This window comes from Eretmochelys imbricata, chromosome 14, assembly GCF_965152235.1.
Source record: "Eretmochelys imbricata isolate rEreImb1 chromosome 14, rEreImb1.hap1, whole genome shotgun sequence".
Lineage (NCBI taxonomy): Eukaryota > Metazoa > Chordata > Testudines > Cheloniidae > Eretmochelys > Eretmochelys imbricata.
The window spans coordinates 46,550,836-46,574,764 of NC_135585.1; the positions used below are offsets into that span (position 1 = coordinate 46,550,836).

At 54.0% G+C, this 23,929-nt stretch overlaps 1 protein-coding gene and 1 pseudogene across 1 annotated transcript in view; one reads left to right on the forward strand and one right to left on the reverse strand.

Annotated features, from left to right (window-relative positions):
- LOC144275259 (E3 ubiquitin-protein ligase TRIM39-like) overlaps window positions 1–22,633 on the reverse strand; it is a 412,642-nt gene extending 390,009 nt beyond the window's left edge. The window contains exons 1-3 of the mRNA XM_077834448.1: window positions 22,464–22,633; window positions 19,876–19,992; window positions 18,509–18,856 (exon numbers count right to left, since the gene is read on the reverse strand). Coding sequence (XP_077690574.1) covers window positions 18,509–18,856; window positions 19,876–19,981 — 454 coding nt within the window. The 5' untranslated portion in view covers window positions 19,982–19,992; window positions 22,464–22,633. The remainder of the gene's footprint in view (window positions 1–18,508; window positions 18,857–19,875; window positions 19,993–22,463) is intronic.
- LOC144274888 (uncharacterized) lies at window positions 4,374–6,064 on the forward strand (annotated as a pseudogene).
- Window positions 22,634–23,929: the final 1,296 nt, after the last annotated feature.

A 23,929-nucleotide genomic window follows, 5' to 3' on the forward strand; every position in this document is an offset into this window, starting at 1 on the left:
CAGTTTGAGAACCCCTGCACTAGATGGAAATAGCATATAAATAACAAAATACAAAGTTCATTTTTTGCAAAATCTGGGGAAAAACAAAGCAAAAACAAAAAAAACTTGAACCCATAGAGGTCATGCAGGGCATCAGTTATGAAGGTGACTTGTAGCGAGGGGGCGTAGCCTCCCTCCAGGCCTGACAGAGAGAAACCACCACCCATCTGCTGGTGTGCGGAGCCTGGCAAGTCACAACCATCCTGCTGGTAGCAGAGGGGCCGGACAGGAAGTTTAAAAGGTGGGCACTGCAGCTCAGTTGGGCTGGAGATGGTGAAGGAGACAGATGCCTCCCATGCACTGCTGGGTTCTGCACCCAAGAGGGACCTCTGCAGCACTGAGGACTCAAAGGGACTGCCAGAGAAATCAACCAACAAGGACACTGAAGAGCTGCTGGGACTGCCACTAGCTTGTAACCCGGTGAGAGGGAGGACACCTCACAAGAAAAAGGTGCACAACAAGGGGGTCATAGGAAGTAGCCCAAGGACACCAGACAACAGTGAGGTGGTGGTACGAGAGGGCTGATCAGCGTGTTGTGGTGGGATCCCCACTGATCCAGTGGTGGAGCCCTCTGCCACTGCTAGGGCTCAGACCCAGTGGAGTAGGTTGCTCCCGGGTCCCTCTACCTCCTGCAGCTGCTCCACCCCTGGGGTGGCCACCTACCCACCTTAGGCCAAGAGGCCTGCATTTGTCTGCCATCTGCCTGAGCCATGTCGTCAGGCGATAAACTGTTCGGTGCTCCTCCCTGCCTGAGCGCCCGAGCTCCCTGGACTGTCTGGTGCTCTGCCCTGCCCAGAGAGCCTGAGCCCCCAAACCATTTACTGCTCTTCCCTGCCCAGAGGGCCTGAGCCCCAAAACTGCATGTTGCTCTGTCCTGCCCAGAGGGCCTGAGCTCCAGCGACTGCTAATTCCCCACTAAGGATTGCCATTACAGAAATGTGGTAGCAAGGAGGTGTGGCCTCACTCCAAGGCTGATGGGGAGGGATGGCCACAGATGCCTACATGACTAAACAGATAAATAAATGAGAATATAAGAGTACTGGGCACTAATATATACTAAATTTCATCTTCAGGGCCACTGGCCAGTACGGAAAGCTGAAAACAAGGACTTTCTTTCCAGACCAGATGATTCCAGTGGGGGATGCTGAAATGCCCATAGTGTTCCTGGGAGACCCAGCCTACCCCTTACTGCCATGGCTCATGAAATCTTACATGGGAAACCTGGACAGCAGCAAGCATTGCTTCAACAATAGGCTTAGCAGGTGCAGCATGACCACAGAATGGGCCTTCAGCAGATAAAAGGCGCGCTGGTGCTGCCTCTACGGCAGGTTGGACATAAATGAGGAAAATATTCCCATGGTCATAGCAGCCTGCTGTGTGCACAATAATATTTGTGAGGGGAAGGGTGAAAATTTTCCACAGGGGTGGAGCACTGAGGTAGATTGCCTGGGTGCTGAATTAGAGCACCAGATACCAGGGCTATTAGAGGGGCACAACTGAGGGCTGTGAGAATCAAGGAGGCTTTGAGGCAATATTTTGATAATGAGCAACAGTAATCGGTATTTTTATACATCAATCTGCCATGCTTGACTAACTTCAGTTATCTCGTTTTGCTTAACCGTTGTGATTAAACTACTTCTATGTATTTCTGCCTGCATCAATCACTCCGTGTAGGACACTAATAAAGATTGGTTACCTCTCAAAGACTTTGCTTTTATTAAACACCAATTAAAACATACACACAAGGCTTGGTGGGAAGGGAGATAACAGTGAAGAGCAGTGGAGGCTCTCAGAGCTGTGCATACGTCTAGCTGTCATTCTGGAAGCTGTCTGAAGGGTGGTAGGAACATGGTACCAAGATGTGCAGGGAAGTTGCAAGGAGTGTGTGAGTGGAGTTTGTGGACAGCATGGAAAACAGTTTTGTACCAGCTGCAAGGGGATGTGAGCATGCATCTGCTCTGACTGAAGCGTGATTAGGGATTTCATCATCTCTGTTTGCTCCTCCATCACTTTAATCATTTGCTCCTGTCTCTCTAGAATGTGCTCCTCACTCTTTTTGTCCTGCCTTTCCTTTTTCTCCACTTCCTGTATTCTCTTTTCTCTCTGAGGATTGGAGCACCTCTCGGAATTTGTCCTCCTTCCTATGCCTTGGTTGCTTCCTTAGCTGGCGAAGGTGCTCAGCCAGTGTGTAGGGAGTTCCCCTGAAGGCAACATTTGCATTAGCACAAGAAACAATACACAGAAGCATCATTGTTAGTTCACACACAGCATTCAATCCTTACAGAAAAATTCACCTCTTGTAACATACCAATCACTTTCTCTATGAACCCTGGCAAGCACACATCTCCATGAACACCCAAAGCATGATGAGTGAGGCCCGGATGGGTGGTGGGCATTCAAGATGAGGCAAGGGTGTCGGTCACTGAGGGTGACCATGGACAATAATGAAAATTCTGCCCCCATTTTCCACAGGCGGGGGTCATTGAAGCTGACATCTCACTCCTGAGGGTGAGCAAGGGTGCATCTACTGCATGCATGCAGGTTCGGAACCAGTCCCTATGCTGCTCACGTGTGTGCCGCTTTGGTCCCAGCACAAGCGATTGTTGAGTTGCACGGGAAAGTGTTCTACAATGGCAGAAGGAACAAAGCAGCTCTGACAAGAAACTTTTGGCAGAGGATTGGTGTGTACCTCCTGTAAAGTTTGCTAGAGATCTCTCTGGAGGATTCCTCTGAAATGTCGGTGTACATTAACACACTGTTCTGCCACACTTCTTAGCTTCACAGGGAAATGTGGAGCACAATGAAACAAAGCTAGTCTTGCAGATTTGTATCCCTTCACCCACTTCGACAATACACAGACCAAAGGACAGCGGAACCTTATATAACCGAGCAGCATCAACTCAAAAAGATCACTTACTGGGCCTCTCCTTTTCTGCATCCTGCACACCTGAGATGGACTGCTGGGACTGGCTAGACCCCTCCGGAGCGGAAAAGAGGTCCTGACCCATCACATCACTGGCGACCCTGCGGTGTGCTCTAAATCATCCTCCAACTCGACCTCCCCGTCCATGACTTCATCATCGGGGTTGAGTCTCCTGTCCACTGTCTCCAGCCCCACTGAAGTATCCACAGGGCTCTTGGTGGTGGAGGTGGGGACGCTGCCAAGGATGGCATCCAGCTCCTAAAAGAAGTGGCAGGTCTTCGGCACAGCACCAGAGTGATGGTTTGCCTCCCTTGCCTTCTGGCATGTCTGCCTCATCTCCTTTATCCTCACACGGCACTGAACCATGTTCCGTTCATAGTCACCAAGAGGGCCGGTCTCATTCTGGTGTCCTTGAGCCGCAATGCTGGGGCGAGCTCCACACAGTTCCAGGAAGGTGGCTTTCCACATCCAAAAGTTCGGCAGCCACTACTCGTCATCCCAGACCTGCAAAACCATGCAATCCCACCACTGAGTGCTTGTTTCCCGAGCCCAAAAGTGACGGTCCACCGTGTGCAGCTGCTCCGTGAATGCCAGCAGAAATCTGGTGTTGTTTCTATAAATGGCACATAGAAGGTCGGGCAGCTCTGATTCCTGTTCAGATTGGGGCTCATGAAATACTGCATGACCATCCGCGATGGTTCATAACAGCGACCACAGCCGTAGAGAGCAATGTGGGGCCATCCTTTCAGGTAGCGATGGCGGATGCACAGTAAACAGGGGCAGTTAAAAAATGCAGTGAAATGCAGTCCGAAGCTCATGGAACGCTGGGATGGAAAAATGCATCACGGGATGCTGAACCCACACCCAGGATACACTGCAATCTGCTCCACCGTCCCACAACACCGAGCTGCAGACCATGGCGAATAGCACAGTGGGATAACTACCCACAGCGACAGGTTTCAGAGTGGTAGCCATGTTTGTCTGTATCAGCAAAAACAACGAGGAGTCCTTGTGGCACCTTAGCCCTGGTCTACACTACGAGTTTAGGTCGAAGTTAGCAGTGTTAGATCGATTTAACCCTGCACCCATCCACACGACGGAGTCATTTTTATCGACTTGATGGGCTCTTAAAATCCATTTCTGTACTCCTCCCCGACGAGGGGATTAGCGCTGAAATCGACATCACTGAGTCAAATCTGGGGTCGTGTGGATGCAATTCGACGGTATTGGCCTCCGGGAGCTATCCCACAGTGCTCCATTGTGACCGCTCAGGACAGCACTCTCAACTCGTATGCACTGGCCAGGTAGGCAGGAAAAGCCTCACAAACTTTTGAATTTCATTTCCTGTTTGGCCAGCGTGGCAAGCTGATCACAACAGGTGACCGTGCAGATCTCATCAGCGGAGGTGACCATGGAGTCCCAGAATCGCAAAACAGCTCCAGCATGGACCGCACGGGAGGTACTGGATCTGATCATTGTAAGGGGAGAAGAATCCGTGCAGGCAGAACTCCATTCCAAAAGAGGAAATGCCAAAATATTTGAAAAAATCTCCAAAGGCAGAGGCTATAACAGGGACCCGCAGCAGTGCCGCGTGAAACTTAAGGAGCTCAGGAAAGCCTACCAAAAAAACAAAGTGGCAAACGCCCGCTCGGGCTCAGAATCCCAGAAATGCAGGTTCTATGATGAGCTGCATGCAATTCTAGGGGGTGCCTCTACAACTACTCCACACCTGTACGTGGTCTCCTGTAAGGGAGTCTCACACAACAGGGATGAGGATTTTGGGGACGAGGAAGATGAGAAGGAGGGGGGAGGTTGAAGATAGCGCACACCAGGCAAGTGGAGAAAACGTTCTCCCCGACAGCCAGGAACTGTTTATCACCCTGGAGCCAATACCCTCCCAACCCGGGCTCCCGGACCTTGAAGGCGGAGAAGGCAGTTCTGGTGAGTGTACCTTTGTAAATATAATACATGATTTAAAAGCAAGTGTGTTTAATGATTAATTTGCCCTTAAGACTTGGGATGCATTCGCGGCCAGTACAGCTACTGGAAAAGTCTGTTAACGTGTCTGGGGATGGAGCGGAAATCCTCCAGGGACATCTCAATGAAGCTGTCCTGGAGGCACTCCCAAAGCCTTTGCAAAAGGTTTCTGGGGAGGGCAGCCTTGTTGCATCCTGCATAGTAGGACACTTTACCACGCCAGGCCAGTAGCACGTAGTCTGGAATCATTGTATAAGAAAATATGGCAGCGTATGGTCCCGGTGTTTGCTGGCATTCAAGCCACATCCATTCTTTATCGCTCTGTGTTATCCTAAGGAGAGTGATATCATTCATGGTCACCTGGTTGAAATAGGGGAATTTTATTAAGGGGACATTTAGAGGTGGCCATTCCTGCTGGGCCATTTGCCTATGGCTGAAAAGAAATCATCCCCGCTGTTAGCCACGTGGTGGGGGGAGGGGTGAAACCATCATCTCAGAGAATTGGGTGAGTGGGGGGGTTTAGTTGGGTTTGTGCTGCACATTAACCCAAAAACATCAGCTCCTCCTTTTAAATGGCCAATGTGTCTTTTTCAATTCAACTCTCCCTTTTTTCCCTCCCGCAGCTGCAAATGTTTCAATGCTGCCACTATCATCTCCTGCCCAGAGGCTAGCACAGATAAGAAGGTGAAAAAAACGCACTTGCGATGAAATGTTCTCTGAGCTCATGCTGTCCTCCCAAACTGAAAGAGCCCAGCAGAATACGTGGAGGCAGACAATGGAGGAGTCCAGGAAAGCACAAAATGAACGTTAGGATAGGAGGGACGCGCGAGGGGATAGATGGCTGCAGCAACAGGAGAGGTGGCGGCAGTGTGATGAGAGGAGGCAGGATGAAATGCTGAGGCTACTGGAGGATCAAACTGGTATGCTCCGGCATATGGTTGAGGTGCAGGAAAGGCACAGATCACCACTGCAGCCCCTGTGTAACCAACCACCCTCCTCCCCAAGTTCCATAGCCTCCTCACCCAGACGCCCAAAAACGCACAGGGTGGGGGGCTCTGGGCACCCAACCACTTCACCCCAGAGGACTGCCCAAGCAACAGGAGGCTGGCATTCAATAAGCTTTGAAGTGCACTGTGGCCTTGTCCTTCCCTCCTCCCCTCCTCTCCCACCCCACCCGGTGCTTCCCTCCTCCCCCACCCCTCCCGGGCTACCTTGCCAGTTATCCCCCTATGTGTGCGATAAATTAATAAAGAATGCATGAATTTGAAACAACAATGACTTTATTGCCTCTGCAAGCGGTGATTGAAAGGGGGAGGGGAGGGCAGTTGGCTTACAGGGCAGTAGAGTGAACCAAGGGGGCAGGTTTTCATCAAGGAGAAACAAACAGAACTGTCACACCGTAAGCTGGCCAGTATGAAACTGGTTTTCAAAGCTTCTCTGATGCGTACCGCACCCTCCTGTGCTCTTCTAACCGCCCTGGTGTCTGGCTGCGCGTAATCAGCGGCCAGGCGATTTACCTCAACCTCCCACCCCGCCATAAACATCTCCCCCTTACTCTCACAGTTATTGTGAAGCACACACCAAGCAGTAATAACAATGGGAATATTGGTTTCGCTGAGGTCTAACCAAGTCAGTAAACTGCGCCAGCGCACTTTTAAACGTCCAAATCCACATTCTACCACAATTCTGCACTTGCTCAGCCTGTAGTTGAACAGCTCCTGACTACGGTCCGGGGTGCCTGTGTATGGCTTCATGAGCCATGGCATTAAGGGGTAGGCTGGGTCTCGAAGGATAATTATAGGCATTTCAACATCCCCATCAGTTATTTTCTGGTCTGGAAAGTAAGTCCTTTGCTGCAGCTGTTCAGATAGATCAGAGTTCCTGAAGATGCGAGTGTCATGTACCTTTCCCGGCCATCCCATGTTGATGTTGGTGAAATGTCCCTTGTGATCCACCAGTGCTTGCAGCACTATTGAAAAGTAACCCTTGCGGTTTATGTACTCTCCGGCTTGGTGCTCCGGTGCCAAGATAGGGATATGGGTTCCGTCTATCACCCCACCACAGTTAGGGAATCCCATTGCAGCAAAGCCGTCCACTATGACCTGCACATTTCCCAGAATCTCTACCCTTGAAAGCAGCAGCTCAGTGATTGCATTGGCTACTTGGATCACAGCAGCCCCCACAGTAGACTTGCCCACTCCAAATTGATTCCCGACTGACTGGTAGCTGTCTGGCGTTGCAAGCTTCCACAGGGCTATCGTCACTCGCTTCTCAACTGTGAGGGCTGCTCTCATCTTGGTATTCTTGCGCTTCAAGGCAGGGGAAAGCAAGTCACAAAGTTCCATGAAAGTGCCCTTACGCATGCAAAAGTTTCACAGCCACTGGGAATCATCCCAGACCTGCAACACTATGTGGTCCCACCAGTCTGTGCTTGTTTCCTGGGCCCAGAATTGGCATTCCATGGCATGAGCCTGCCCCCATTGCCACCAGGATGGCCAAATCGCTGGGGCCCGTGCTTTGAGAGAAGTCTGTGTCCATGTCCTCAGCACTCTTGTCACCACGCTGCCGTCGCCTCCTCGCCTGCTTTTGCAGGTTCTTGTTCTGCACATTCTGCCAGATAATGCACGAGGTGTTTACAATGCTCATAACTGCCACAGTGATCTGAGTGGGCTCCATGCTTGCCGTGGTATGGCATCTGCAGGAGAGGAGGAGAGCAGAGTTGCAGGGGAAGCAGTAGTTGGATGACCAGTTTTGCAGACCTACTGCACCGTCTGCTGCCAGGACACAACAGCTGAGCAGGCTGCACGCTTGCCATGGTATGGTGAGACAAGAGCAGCTGAGCAGAGTTGCAGCGGAAGTGGCTGATGGTGACGGTCATATAGAGGACCTGCGAGACCACCAGGAGAGCAGAGTGGTCAGAAGTCCAGTTTTTCCGACCTACTGCACCGTCTGCTGCCAGAGCAGGAGAGCAGAGTGGCAGCAGAAGCGGTGGTTCGATGACGATGGTTAGCAGTCCTACTGCATCATCTGCTGAAAGCAGTATGGCGCCCGCATGGAAAAAAGGCGCAAAACGATTGTCTGCCTTTGCTTTCACGGAGGGAGGGGGGCCTGACGATATGTACCCAAAACCACCCATGACAATGTTTTTGCCCCATCAGGCATTGGGAGCTCAACCCAGAATTCCAATGGGCGGCAGAGACTGTGGGAACTGTGGAATAGCTACCCACAGTGCAACGCTCCGAAAGTCAACGCTAGCCTCGGTTCTTTGGACACACTCCACCGACTTAATGCGCTTAGTGGGGACACACACAATCAACTGTATAAAATCGCTTTCTAAAAAATCAACTTCTATGAATTCGACCTAATTTCGTAGTGTAGACATACCCTTATTAGAGACTAACAAATGTATTTGGGCATAAGTTTTCATGGGCTAAAACCCACTTCATCAGCTGCATGGAGTGGAAAAATACAGTAGCGAGGTATAAATACACAGCATATCAAAAGATGGGAGTTGCCTTACCAAATGGGGGGGTCAGTGCTAATGAGCTAATTGAATTAAGATGGAAGTGGGCTATTCTGAATAGTTGACAAGAAGGGAGGGAAAAAAGTCACTTTTGTAGTGCTAACGAGTTCAGTGTAATCAAGATGGCCCACTTCAAACAGTTGACAAAAAGGTGTGAGTATCAGTAGTGGGAAATTTAGTTTTTGTAGTGACCCATCCACTCCCAGTCTTTATTCAGGCCTAATTTGATGGTATCCAGTTTGCAAATTAATTCCAGTTCTTCAGTTTCTCATTAGAGTCTGTTTTTGAAGTTTTTTTGTTGAAGAATTGCCACTTAAGTCTGTTATTGAGTGTCCAGGGAGACTGACGTGCTCTCCTACTGGTTTTTGAATGTTATAAGTCCTGATGTCAGATTTGTGTCCATTTATTCTTTTGCATAAAGACTGTCCGGTTTGGCCAAAGTACATGGCCGAGGGGCGTTGCTGGCACATGTTGACATATATCACATTGGTAGATGTGCAGGTGAATGAGCCCCTAATGGTGTGGCTGATGTGGTTAGGTCCTATGATGGTGTCCCTTGAATAGATATGTGGACAGATTTGGCACTGGGGTTTGTTGCATGGTTTGTTTCCTGGGTTAGTGTTTTTGTTGTGTGGTGTGTAGTTGCTGGTGAGTATTTGCTTCAGCTTTGGGGGCTGACTATAAGTGAGGACTGGCCTGTCTCCCAAGGTCTGTGAGAGTGAGGGATCGTCTTTCAGGATAGGTTGTAGACCGCTGATGATGCGCTGGAGAGGTTTTAGTTGGGGGCTGTAGTTGATGGCTAGTGGCGTTCTGTTACTTTCTTTGTTGGGCCTGTCCTGTAGTAGGTGACTTCGGGGTACCTTTCTGGCTTACCTACATGCCTCCAGCTTTCATCCAGACCACATCACACGATTCATTGTCTATAGCCAAACTCTAAGATACAACCGCATTTGCTCCAATCCGTTAGACAGAGACAAACACCTACAGGATCTCTATCAAGCATTCTTAAAACTGCAATACCCACCTGGTGAAGTGAAGAAACAGATTGACAGAGCCAGAAGGGTACCCAGAAGTCACCTACTACAGGACAGGCCTGCCTATAGTAGGGAGGGGAAGAAGGGTTGAGGCCTCCTCAGGTAAGAGGAAGGAGTGGGATGGGAGGGATTTGATATGGTGAGGGGTGGTGTAAAAGTTGTGGGTTTCGGAGCAGGGAGTCCTGCCAGCCCCAAATTCTCCCCCTCCCCATGCTGGGATCTGGGGGAGCCCTACCCCTCTGCAGGGCTCTGAACTCCTTTTTTTGCCCCCGTATAGCCTGGGATCTGGGAGACCCTGTCACTCTTGGGATATCTAACCACCCATGTAATCCGTGATCAAGGGGAAGTAGGGTGGGGGGGCTGAATGTGATGAAAATGTAAACACCTGAAATGCAGGAAATGAATAGTTAAAATTCACATCGCCCCTGGGTGGGGTTGCCAGAGTGTGTGGGGGAGGAGGAGTTGTATTGGGTGGGCCTGCAACATGGCTGGGTAAGTCTGGCGGGACCAGGACCGGGGGGCTCAGCTCGGCATGGTAGTTGGGGTGAGGAGCCCAGCTCAGCATGCAGCTCACGTAACCGAGGTAGTGTTACCTGTGATATGTGCTCCCAGAAATATAGGGCAGAGGGGAGCTAAATGTTGTGGGGGATGGTGGAGAAGGAAACAGACACACCAGTTTCCTCTCACATGCTTAAATTAGTCGCTGTATAATAAAACTGTCAAGGTGTTGGGGCAGGGACCTGGGATGAGATTTCTCTCACCAGCCCTGTTACAAGCTACACACTGCAAACATTGCACAGCACGACCATTATCAGACTGCACAGCAGGAGGGGCACTGAGCAACCGCAGGGCAACCAGCCCCAGCGCCGGGCTGAGCAGCCGGCCTCCCCGCCCCTGAAGGCCGCCCTCCCGCCTCACCCCCCGCCGGCCAAGCTGGGATGGCTCCAACACCAGGCCAAGCCGCCAGGCCCTGAGCCCCAGTGCTGGGCTGAGGCGTTGGACCCCCGAGCAGTAGGCCAGCCCCAGCGCTGGGCCGCGCCGCCAGCCACCCGAGCACCAGGCCAAGGCGCTGCCCCCCACCCCAAGACCCGCCAGCACCAGGCAGCGCATGACCAAGCTGCCCCACTCCCCCGCCAGACGCCCCCGGCCGGCCGCCCACTGGCTTGCCGCGTCCCTCCTCACTCCCCCTCCCAAGAGGAGGAGGGACGCAGTGAGCAGTGGGGACTTCTGGAGGGGTGGTGGAGGAGTGGCAGGGCCACCGTGGCGCAAGCGTCCAGTGGCGGATTGGAGGCAGGGAAGGCTCAGCCTTCCCACGCCTCTTCTACCCACCGCCCGTGACTACAACCACCTAAATGGCCACTGACTCCTGCAACAAACGTTTCCCTGTCTGTTTAAAAAAACTAGGAAATTCAGTGACAAAACCTTCGTTAGCACAGAGTTCAGGCTGCCTAGTGATATTATCTCCTGCCCTTCCAGAGCACAGTGACAGCTCCGCGCCCCTGCTCCCACTGCTCTCTCCACTGGTCAGGACAGCTACACTGAGCACCGGGAATGCAGCTGCAGTGCAGGCAGACTCATGCTGCAATTCAAATCTGTGGAACACAACACAAACAATGGCACCTCCCTGTAACCCTTCCTCATGCCTATTCACTGACAGAAAACTTAGGGTAGGTCTACACTACTGCAGTAAGTCGACCTAAGGTACGCAACTCCAGCTACATCAATAATGTAGCTGGAGTCAATGTACCTTAGGTCGAGTTATGGCGGTGTCTGCGATTACTGCGCAGGGTTGATGGGAGACAGTCTCCCGTTGACCTACCTTACTCTTCTCGGCGGGGGTAGAGTACATGGGTTGACTGGAGAGCAATCCGCGGTCGATTTGGCGCGTCTTCACTAGACCCGCTAAATCGACTGCCAGTGCATTGATCAACACTCCGTCGACCCCGGCTGTCGTGTAGATGTAGCTTTAGTTACCTCCAGGCAACCTTAACTCTGTATTATCTCATGCACTTCCAGAACGCTGAGTTCAGCAATACTCAGACCTCTAAAACTAGGAAATCCTTCAGGAAGGTAAATACCCAAACAACCTTAACTCTGCCCCTTTGGAGCTGTCAATAACCACTGGGAATTGGTTGCATGCACTAAAGTTGCATCTACTGTGCTTGGTGTAGCTGTAAATGGCTAGAGGAGGAATTATTTGGAGCATATTGGCAGAGCTGTCACAGTGACATCAGGAGTGGTGCAGGTGTACCTTGAGGGATCAATCATGCCTCATTTCAGCGCAGAGCGGTGCAGGTTGTGTCAGTAGCAGGGCACAGACTCCTTGCCATGGGGATTGTCAGCAGCCTGGTGTCAGATATGCCAGTGATCACTAGGGCTTGGTGAGGGGTAAGTGAAGGCAACGTCCCAGAAGAAATCCACACCCACAGGGCAAGGGTGACGAGGCTGTCACGGAGTGTGGGGGAGTCCAGGCCCTGCACCCCTCTTCCTGGGATTCACTGAGACTCTCAGCCAGCCAGTAAAACAGAAGGTTTATTGGACAACAGGAACACAGTCCAAAACAGAGCTTGTGGGTACAACCAGGACCCCTCAGTCAAGTCCTTCTGGGGGAGCAAGGAGCTTAGACCCCAGCCCTGGGGTTCCCTGCGTTCCTCCACCCAGCACCAAACTGAAACTAAACCCCCACAGCAGGCCTTCTGCTGCAGCCTCTGTTCACATTCCTGGGCAGAGGTGTTACCTCCCCCTTCCCCTCCTGGCTCAGGTGACAGGCTCTCAGGTCTCCCATCCCCAGGGCACATTCCCAGGTCAACACTCCCCCCTCCCTGCTGCGTCACATTGTCACATCTCTCCTCCCTTTGAGACTAAACTGAGCGGGGTCACTCTGACCAGTGACCTGGGGAAGTTTGGGGCCCCCTGTCCGGGACAGCGCATCCATTATCAGATTGGCACTTCCCTTCACATGGACCACGTCCATGTCGTAATCCTGCAGGAGCAGGCTCCACCTCAAGAGTTTGGCATTGGCTCCTTTCATCTGGTGCAGCCAGATCAGGGGAGAGTGGTCGGTGTACACCGTGAAGTGTCGCCCGAAGAGATAGGGCTCTAGTTTCTTGAGGGCCCACACCATGGCCAGGCACTCCTTCTCGATGGCCGCGTAGTGTTGCTCCCGGGGTAGCAACTTCTTGCTCAGGTACACGATGGGGTGTCTCTCCCCCTTTTCATCCTCCTGCATTAACACCGCCCCCAGTCCTGTGTCTGAGGCGTCAGTGAACACCATAAAGGGCTTGTCAAAGTCTGGGTTGCCAGAACCGGGCCACTGACCAGAGCCTCCTTCAGCGCCCGGAAAGCCTCCTGGCACTGCTCGGTCCAGACCACCTTGTCTGGCTTCCCTTCTTGCATAGCTCATTGATGGGGGTGGCAATGGCGCTAAAGTGGGGCACAAATCTTCGGTAGTATCCTGCCATCCCAATAAATGCTTGGACCTGCTTTTTGGTGTGGGGAGCAGGCCAGTCTCTGATCACCTCCACCTTGGCTGGTTCTGGCTTTAGGCGGCCGCTCCCCACCTGATGGCCTAGATACTTCCGCCATCCCCACCTTGCACTTCTCCGCTTTTACAGTCAGCCCAGCCCCCTGGAGTCGGTCCAGCACTTGTCTAACTTGGGACACATGGTCCTCCCAGGTCTGGCTAAAGACACAGATGTCATCAATATACGCCACAGCAAAACTCTCCATCCACCTCAGTAGCTGATCCACTAGGTGTTGGAAGGTGGCTGGCGCTCCCTTGAGGCCGAAAGGTAGGGTCAGGAACTCAGAGCCCCAGAGGGGTGATAAAGGCCGATTTCAGACGGGCATCTGCATCCAGCGGCACTTGCCAGTAGCCCTTTGTAAGGTCCATGGTGGTAAGGTACCAAGCTCCTCCCAGCTTGTCTAGGAGCTCATCAGGCCTGGGCATGGGGTAGGCATCAGATACAGTGATGGCATTGAGCTTCCGATAGTCCACACAGAATCGGACCGACCCGTCCTTTTTGGGGACCAGCACCACCGGCGAGGCCCAAAGGCTGGCAGATGGCTGGATCACCCCCAAAGCCAGCATGTCCTGGACCTCTCTTTCCAGGTCCTGAGCAGTTTTCCCTGTGACTCGGAAGGGGGAGCATCTTATCGGTGGGTGCGACCCTGTCTGCACCCGGTGGACAGTCAGATTAGTGCGTCCAGGCTGGTTGGAAAACAGCTGTCAGTACGGATGCAGCACCCCCCTGACCTCAGCTTGCTGGGCAGGGGTTAGCTGATCCGAGAGGGGAATTGTTTCCAGGGGGGAACCAGCTCTGGTCCCAGGGAATAGATCTACTGAAGGGTCATCTCCCTGCTCCTCCCAATGTCCACACATGGCCAACACCACAAGCCACATATGGCTTCATCATATTCACATGGTACACCCGGCGGTGGTGCGCCCGGTTCGACAGCTCCACCACATAGTTTACCTCATTGAGCTGCTTGACAACCTTGAAAGGACCTTCCCAGCGGCCTGTAGTTTGTTCTTTCTCACGGGGATGAGAACCATCACCGGATCCCCAGTGGCGTAGGCATGGGCCCTCGCCGTGCGGTCATACCAGACCTTCTGCTTCCTCTGGGCTCTGGCCAGATTCTCCCTGGCCAGGCCCATGAGTTCAGCCAGTCTCTCTCAGAAGATCTCTCGGAAGATCAGGACATACTCCACCACTGACTCTCCATCGGGAGTGGCCTTCCCTTCCCACTCGTCTCTCATCAGGTCCAGGGGGCCCCTTACCTTCCCTTCATATAACAGTTCGAAAGGCGAAAATCCGGTAGACTCCTGGGGCACCTCCCTGTACGCGAACAGCAGGTGAGGTAAGTACTTGTCCCAATCCTGCGGGTGCTGGTTCATAAAGGTTTTCAGCATCATCTTTAGCGTCCCACTGAACCTCTCCACCAGCCCATTGGACTGGGGGTGATAAGCTGAGGCCCAGTTGTGCCGGACCCCACATTTCTCCCACAAGCACCGGAGCAGGGCCGACATGAAGTTGGACCCTTGGTCTGTCAAGACTTCCTTGGGGAACCCCACTCAGCTGAAAATGGTCAGGAGCGCATCTGCCACGGTGTCGGCTTCAATGGAAGCTAAGGGCACTGCCTCGGGGTAGCGGGTGGCAAAATCTACCACCACCAGAATGTATTTCTTCCCCGACCGGGTCGTCTTGCTGAGAGGCCCCACGATGTCCATGGCCACCTTCTGGAAAGGCTCCTCTATGATGGGCAAAGGTCTCAAAGCCGCTTTCCCCTTGTCCTGGGCCTTCCCCACCCTCTGACAGGGGTCACAGGATCGGCAATACTGCCGGACAGTGGTAAAGACCCCCGGCGAGTAAAAGTTCTGTAGCAACCTCTGCCGGGTGCGCCGGATTCCCTGATGCCCTGCGAGGGGGATGTCATGGGCCAGGTACAGTAGCTTGCGGTGATACTTCTGGGGTACCACCAGCTGCCTCCTGATCCCACAGGACTCTACTTCCCTTGTGGGAGCCCATTCTTGGTACAGGAACCCCTTCTCCCACAGGAACCTCTCCTGATGGTCCGTACCACACTGAGGTCGGCCAGATCCCTGAGCTTCCGCAAGGAGGGGTCTTTCCTCAACTCGGCCTGGAACTCAGCAGCTGGGGAAGGGATGGGGACCGGTTCCCTCTCATTGGCTGGATCTGAGGCCACAGCCTCTCTGAGCCGTGCCCCTCAGCGCTCCCTCCCCGCTAGGGTAGGGTCCTGCGCCTCCGGTGTGGTACCCTCCCCAAGGTCAGGGTGCAGTGCCCCTTGCCGGCTCTGGCTATGGGTCACAACCAGGGCGGTCTGGGGCTTGCTTGGCCAGTCCTCTAGGTCTCCCCGCATCAAAACCTCAGTGGGCAAATTGTGGTGTACCCCCACATCCTTGGGGCCCTCCTTGGCCCCCCATTTCAGGTGTACCCTTGCCACGGGCACCTTAAATGGGGTCCCGCCCACCCCCGTCAAGGTCAGGTAGGTGTAGGGCACCACCCGATCTGGGGCCACCACCTCAGGCCGGGCCAGCGTCACCGCCGCGCCCATATCCCAGTATCCATTGACCTTCCTCCCATCCACCTCCAGGGGAACAAGGCACTCTCTCCGGAGGGACAACCCTGCGCCCACCCTGTAAACCGAGCACCCTGAGTCCCGAGCATCCAGCCCTCTGATGGAACTGGCCTGGGGTACTCTTCCTTCCTGAGCAGGTGGTAAACTGGCTGCCCCCCTTGCCTGGGCCATCTTCCCCACGTCCAGCTGGGTCCCTACCCAGTTAACCCTGAGTCTGTCCCTGAGCCTGGGGCACTGGGTCCGTACGCGGCCTCTCTGGCCACAGTGATAGCAGCTCAGGTCACGTTGGTCCCCTCGAGCGGGTCGGAGGGGCCCGACGCCAGGCGTTCCCCTTTGGAGGGGGTTCTCCAGGGGTTCTCTAGGGGTTCTCCCTATTTTCCCGCTGGGAGGTCCCATGGTGACTCTCTCTCTGCATCGGGGGGGGCCTGTTCTTTTGGGACTCCTCCCGGCTACCCCCTGACCGACTGTTCACAAACTCGTCGGCCAGCTGCCCTGCATGCTGGGGGTTCTCTAGCTTTTTGTCCACCAACCACAGCCTCAGGTCGGAAGGGCACTGTTCATACAGTTGCTCCAGAACGATGAGGTCAAGCAGGTCCTCTTTAGCTTGGGCCCCAACTGTCCACTTGCGGGCATATCCCTGCATTCGGTTGACCAGTTGTAGATATGTGACCTCAGGCGTTTTACGCTGACTCCGGAACCTTCTCCGGTACATCTCGGGGGTCAGCCCAAACTCACGGAGCAGGGCCTGTTTGAACAGTTCATAGTCCCCTGCCTCCGCCCCTGTCATTTGGCTATACACCTCCATGGCTTTGGGGTCCAGTAAGGGTATGAGAAACTGGAGCCTGTCTGCAGGGTCAACCCTGTGCATCTCACAGGCATTCTCAAAGGCCATCAGGAAGCTATCTATGTCCTCCCCCTCCTTACGCTGGGCCAGGAAGCACTTATCAAAGCTCCTTGCAGTCTTGGGTCCGCCCTCACTCACCGCAGCCGGGGCCCCATTGCTCCTCAGCCTGGCCAGCTCCAGTTCATGCTGTCTTTGTTTCTCCTTCTGACATTCCCTCTCGTTCTCTTCCTGCTCATGCTTACGTTGTTTTTCATGATCCTCCAGCTCCCTCATTTTCATCTCCCTCTCCCATTCCAGCCGCATCTGCTCCAGGGATGGGGAGCTCCGCCAGGAGGATCCCCTGCTGGGTGCCGGGGTCAGGGTGCCCTCGATATTCGCTGGGCTTCCCCCAACCCCTTCCCCAGGCACAGGTAGGAAGGGTCTCGGGATGTCCTCGGCAGCAGTCTGACCCCTCCCAGCCCGGTCAGGCCCCAGGGCCCACGCTGCATCCCTGTGGCTTCCCTCAGGGACAGGGGTCGGGTCATCCAAGCGATCCCTCTCCTCCAACTGGGCAATCAGCTGTTCCTTGGTGGACCTCCCAATACGCAGCTCCCTCTGCCTGCACAGCTCCACCAGGTCGCTCTTAAGGCGTTTAGCGGACATCTCCCTGCTGGCCACTTGCAGGCTGGGCAGCTTTCTATGGTTTCCAGGAAAAACCCCGAGTGTGCCAGTCCTTCTTGAGGTCACCACCTCTTTGCCAGGGTCGAGCTGCAGACTCCTCCTCCCCTGGGACCGCTCACTGCAATCCCCTGGGGGACCCTGTTACTGCAAAAGTCCTTCTCTCTAGTCACACACTCCCAGGGGTTAACAGCCCCCTGAACCGTCTCTCTCTGAATCTTCAGCACGCCTGGTCCCCGTCAATCCCCTTTCGTTTTACTGTTCCCCAGTCACTTACTGCAGGAAGCGCCATTCACGGGGTGCAGTACATCCCACCACTGCCACCAGTTGTCACGGAGTGTGGGGGAGTCCAGGCCCTGCACCCCTCTTCCTGGGATTCACTGAGACTCTCAGCCAGCCGGTAAAACAGAAGGTTTATTGGACAACAGGAACACAGTCCAAAACAGAGCTTGTGGGTACAACCAGGACCACTCAGTCAAGTCCTTTTGGGGGGAGCAGGGAGCTTAGACCCCAGCCCTGGGGTTCCCTGCGTTCCTCCACCCAGCACCAAACTGAAACTAAACCCCCACAGCAGGCCCTCTCCTGCAGCCTCAGTTCACATTCCTGGGCAGAGGTGTTACTTCCCCCTCCCGGCTCAGGTTACAGGCTCTCAGGTCTCCCATCCCCAGGGCACATTCCCAGGTCAACACTCCCCCCTCCCTGCTGCATCACATCCTCACAGAGGCGATAACATTTTGCAAATTGGGGGTGGTTTGTGTGCAACAGGCTCAGTGTTTGAGTGTAGACCCAGGTGTTGGCTGCACCTGGCCTAAACCTCATCTCCTCGTTACAGAACTAGCTGCACCTCTGTCCCTGGCTGCTCTCTCTGACAGCACCTTCAGGGGTCAGGCCTCCTGCCTCTGCCTGTCCTGGGGGCGGAAATTCCTCAATTCTCCCACTCTTAGACCAGGGTCTGGGCTACAGGGTCCTGTGTATCAACCACTGTTACCCGGAAGGGGTCAGACATGAGCCGAGATCAATCCCAGCTGGTGGCATCAGTTTGGGGAGGATCAGCCATTGTTTCCCCCTGTGCACAAAATAATTGTAATAACCACAACATGTTAATGTCACCTGACTGTTCAGGGGTGTTAGTGAATCTCGTTAACCCCTTGCTCTAATGCCCTCAAATTTGGACCACTAACCCCACCCCAGACTCCAATGAGTCGCAGCAATTTTCAAGACAATCTGAGAATACGTCCGGGTTTTAGAGACCTTAGAAAAACGGATATTAAACAGCAAACTAGAATCGACCTTATCCAGAGCAGAGATGCCGACCCACTATAATAAGAAAAATTGTGTCATCTCACAATTAACCCTCTGACTCCACTTATTACGGCGCTGAAGACATTAAATCATCATCAGAAGTCACTGACCTGCCACCTGCAGTTCCAATATAGCATCTTCATAAAAGTCACTGGACTGAAAAAAACACTTGTACTGTCCATCGTCTGACAGTCGGATATCGCGTATTCTCAAGGTAACTCTCCCATTGGTGATGTCATCTTTCAAGAGCTCAGTTCTTCCTCGATATTCCTGCATTTGCTCTCCATACTGATCCTGCCCATCATGGTACAGGTGCACCGCTGGAGAGAACTGGGATCGGAACCATCTCAGCTCCATGTTCTCAGCGCTTATCCTGGGGGAGAGGTGGCAGGGCAGGACGGCCTCCCCACCTAGGGAGGCAGTGATTGGGTGGTCAGGTCCAGTCACTGTGAACTGTGCTGTGAAATGTACAATGAAAAAAGGAAATTAAATCAGAGAGGGGTTGGAAGTGGCATTAATTCAGCAGTAAGACACACAGTAAAAAAGCACCCTGCGTTAGAAGTGAGAGACCATTTAAAGACAAAAGCCTGAAAGAGCAAATTTATCACAAACCAATCAAAGGTCTGAACACATTACACTTACACCAAAGGATTCGCATCTGGCACATGGGACTCTCTGGTAGGTTCCAAATTCTTTCAAACCTTTGTCTGAGGGTTTGTCCTCTTGGTTAACAGGTCATGTCACTTTGGAGCCCAAGATCTCGGGCCTATGGTCAGTTCAAATCCAGCTTTTATACCAAAAATCTTTGTTCTCTTGGGCTTCTGGGACATGGTCTAACCCAGTTTATGCAATTCTCCCTAGGGGTGGTACATCTCTGGAGCTGTTACCTGTCCCACATAGATTACAATCCCAAACCCACAAAGATACATATAACATGTATAGATACCATTGATAAAGGGGGTACAAAAATAAACAGAACATTCATAAAGTGAATGATAGTTCCCAAAATGCCACATGTGGCTGCAATAGCCATCACACAGAGTTCTCATGTGAGGGTTATACATTGTCCCTATTATCTCTGAATAGGGCTCTAACTTCTCACGAGCACCCTGGGGATAATGGTACGGGGGAGGGAGCTGGTTCTCTGACACACCAAGGCCTTTTCGTGCTGCTCTAGCACAGGGGCCTCCTCATCTGCAGGGGGTGTGCGTGTGTGTGTAAAAGTTTACAAGGTGTAAAGATATGAAAACAGATCATCACTCTGCTGACAATGGCTTTAAAGGTAAAGTCAGAGGGCGGATAATGGAGTAACCATGGTTACTGGGGACCCAGCTGTGCCCTGTGGTTTCTCCAGGTTGCTGGTTGAGGGGAGGTTGAGCAGACATGGTTTATAAGACAAGGCAGTGATGTGAGATGGACAGTGATGACCAGCAAACAGCAACAGTTGCAAACCCAGCGAGGAGGCTGGAGCTCCTACCTGACACCAGCCTGTGGACCTGTAGAGCGAGGCAGAGAGCGACGTAGCCAGGCAGAGTGGAGCTCACTGTGGAGCCAGGGGAGAACGAGGGAACCTTCCCCGTCATCGTAGCTTGGTCTGAGGAACAGGAGAAATAACAAACCAGACGGTGAGTGTGATGCACTGACAGTGCCATGGTTGTCTGACTTTCACAGCCCTGGTCCACTGGTCAGTTATGTTTACATTAGCACAATTCCGAATATTCGAACACTAAGGTCAGAGGGGACCATTCGATCATCTAGTCTGATCTGTGGTACAAGCCAAAGACTCTCACCCGTTTACCCCTGTACTGAGCCCAAACCTGTATTTGACTGAAGCATCTTCCAAAAAGTCACCAAGTCTTTATCTGAAGACAACAAGAGATGGACAATTCATCACTTCCCTTGGTAGTTTATTCCAGTGATTAATCACCCTCACTGTTACAATTCTGTGCCTTAATTCTCATTTGAATTTGTTGATTTTTAGATTCCAGCCACTGGTTCTTGTTATGCCTTCTCCACTGTATTAAAGAGAACTTTAGTACCATGTGAACTTTACTGAAATATTTTTGTGAACTATTGGTAGGACTCTGTACCAATCCCCTTGGCATTGCTACTGCTGTGGGGGAAAGAATTGCTTCTCTTGCTGGGACAAGGCTGAACAGGCTAGGTATCTGAGATGTAGAGCCACTCGGACTGTCTGGGCTGGGATCAACACAGATCAATGGAGGATCTTGAAAAGAGAACGGGAAGCCTCAACAACTGAATCTCCCCCTCCCTGGCTGAAAATACTCATCAATGCAAAATTAACCAATGACTATTTGGGGGATAGGGTTTGTTGCTATGCTCTCCAGGTGGCCCAGCCTCACCCTTTGGGCCTCAGCTCCTGCAATGTTATTCAGACAGCCTGGCTCAGATACTCCTCTCCTGGGCCCCAGCTGCTCTGCTCTTCTCCAAGAAACAGGTGCCAGCAAGCCAGAGAAACAAAAAAGCAAGATGGTGCCTGGCTGCATGCAACAAACCTGCTGAATTCTCTGGGATCTTGGAAAAATGCTAAATCCCATCACCGGGGAATGTTGTGATAATTGGGGTAAAAATGTCCCTGAATTGTGAGCTGAGCTGTGAGAAGTGAGCAACATTAATAAAATATCACAATAGCCTACAACAATAAATGCTGATAGGAAGAGCTGCAAACAGAGCCAGAGCTATCCCATTGGGTGCCCTAAGCAGGAATTGTGGGGGGTGGCCCTGACCCACCCCTGAGAATTCTAACTGCATTATTTCCACAAATCATGGACCCTGAGCTGCTCCAGGCCCTAAGCTACTGTTTAGTCTGCTTATGCCTAGCATTGCAGGTGGGCAGCTTCTCAACTCAGGGGAAGGGAAGGGACCTAGCGGGCAGGGCAGAGTGGGGGTGGGAAGAGTTGGAGTAGGGGGGCGGAGTCTCAGGGGAGGGGGTGGAGCCAGGATAGGGCACCTGCTAGCAAAACCAAAACCAAAAAAAAAAGTTAGCACCTATGGCCTCTCCCCATCCCCCACCCAGGCAGTGACTTATCCCGTGTCCTGGCAGGTGGCTGGGGTGGGGTTGAAAGGCACTGCCAGGGGACCTTGTGCATGTCTCTTCCTCGCTGGTGTCTCTATCCCTGGCTGGTCGCTTTGCCCATGTGCTTTGAGCTCTGAGCTGCTCCCCATGGAGGGAGAGCAGGAGAAACCAGCCTCTGGTGACTGGGGGTCTGGGCACAGCCGGGCCCTTAGGGGAGAGGCTCAGGGGTCTATGTGCTGGGCTGGAGCCTGTCCGGTGTCACTCTGTTGTGTGTCCCTGCCCCTGCCCCCCCCCGCCCCAGTAGCTCCTGCTCTCCCGGCCATGCCCTGGGCGGGCTCCAACTGTGGGCTGGGACTCTTGCCAACTTTCGGACAGAACAAAACCGAACACCCTTGCCCCACCCCTTCTCCAAGGTCCCCCCCCACTCACTCCATCCCCCCCCCATCGCTCGCTCTCCCCCACCCTCACTCACACGCTAATTTTAACCGGGTTAGAGAGGGTCCCTTTTCGACTGGGTGTTTGGTTGAAAACTGGACACGTGGCAACCGTAAGTGCCAAGGTGCTGCACTCCCCCGACCCCGCCCCAGCTGTGTCTGGCCGCAGCTCCCCAGGGGTGGGTGCGGGGTTGGTGTGATCCCTGCCCCGCTGGGAGGGGCTGTGTCTGGGCCCCCGGGGCTTTGGTGGGGTGTTGCAGGGCAGGACAGGGCAGAGCAGAGCAGAGAAGGTGCCTCGGGTCACAGGGCTCCCTGGACGGGGGAGCACCCGGCCTCCCCCCACCTGGCCCGGCCCGGCTGTCGGAAGACGCCTGCCCCCTTCATCTCCATAGGCGCGCTGCCTGGGGTGACCATATTTCCTCAAAGGGCAAACGGGACACCCCCTGGGGCTAGCCCGAGGCCCCCCCACCCTATCGCTCAGAGCTGGCCTGAGCCCTGCACTCCCCCAACCCAGGTCTGGCGTCAGCCCCCCCATGCCTCCCATGCGGGGCTGGCCCGAGCTGCGCTGGTCCGACCCGCACCCAGGTCACTCACCGAGGCTGCAGCCCCGGATCCGCACACGGGGTCACGGAGCCGGAGCCGGAGCCGGAGCCGGAGGGTTGGAGACCGGACCCGCCCTCATTATTTGTGTGAATTTGTAGCTGAATTGACGGGGCCGAGCCCCCCCGCGCTTCAAAACTGAAAGTACCAAAGTAGCGGAAACTTAAAGTAACGGTCCGTGGCCCGGGCTGGGTGGGGCGGAGCAAATTGCTCTGAAAGTCCCAGCCCCCCCCCCCACCCCCAGGCCTCGGAGCTGGCGGGGTTGGGCCTGGCGGGGGCAGTTCGGCGGGGGAGCCAGTGTCGGGGTGTCAATGCCCCCCCCCCGCTGTTCCTGCCCCCCAGGGATCGCTGGGCTCTCAGTAATTCCCCCGCCCAGCCCCGTCCCCACAGCCCTGTCCGGCGGGGGAAACGAAGCAGCAGCAGCAAAAAGCACCAGGCAGGTCACCGCCCCCCGCCCTGGGTGGAGGCAGAATGGGGGGGGGGGGGATGCTGCGCGGGGGAGGGAGCTGAAATCCGGAGCGACTGAGTGGGGCGGGGTGGGAAGCAACAGCGGATCAAGGGGAGGACTCAGGAACCGCCCAGCTGTAGCTGGCTCGGCTCCTGCAGGCGCTCAAGTGCTTCTGTATCCTGGTGCCAACTTTTCCCAAGCTAGGGCTAAAGATTTCCCGAATCTGGTGAAAAATTCCCAGCAGAGCTTCTATATCCTGGGAAATGTCCCCAAATCTGGGAATGTTTGAGTAAAATGTTTCAACTTGGGAAATTGGGAATTTTCATTCAAAACATTTTACTCAAACATTCCCAGATTTGGGGACATTTCCCAGGATATAGAAACACTGCTCAGGGGAGCAGAGCAGGGGGGTCCAGGGCCGGCAGCAGCTCTGGGACTCGCAGACCTCCCGGGAGCAGAGGGGGAGCCCTTCACACAGAGCCACTTTCCTGCCCGGCCCCGGCCCTTTCCCCGGGTCTCTCCCCTCCGCTGCAGGATCCGGCTCAGGGGCTGGTGTCGGCAGAGCCCGGGGCTGCCCCAGGGGCTGGTTCCAGCCCCCGGCGGGTGTCCCTCCCCCCCGCCCCGCGGGAGTGCCATGGCCAAGTCTGAGGGTCGGTGAAAGCTGCGGGGGGCTCAGGGCTGGGGCTGGAGGCGGAGGCTGCGGGAAGCGGCGGGTCCGTCACTGTTACGCTGTCACCAGCAGCCCGGAGGACGAGTCGTCCCTGGACGTGGGGCCAAGGGGCTGGATTCTCCTAAATCACAGGAGTTCCCCTCCCGCCAGCCCCGCCCCTTCCCAAACAGGGAACAGGAGCAGAGCCCAGATGTGGGGCCGTGTCCTTGCTGCTCAGTGTAAGGGGACTCTTGTCCCCTCACTAACGCTCAGTGGTGGCTGCTTTGGTTGCTAGCTCCCAGCACTAAAAGAAAGGGGAAGGGTCCCTGGGAAATCAGGACCCTGAAACTGACAGTCCTCAGG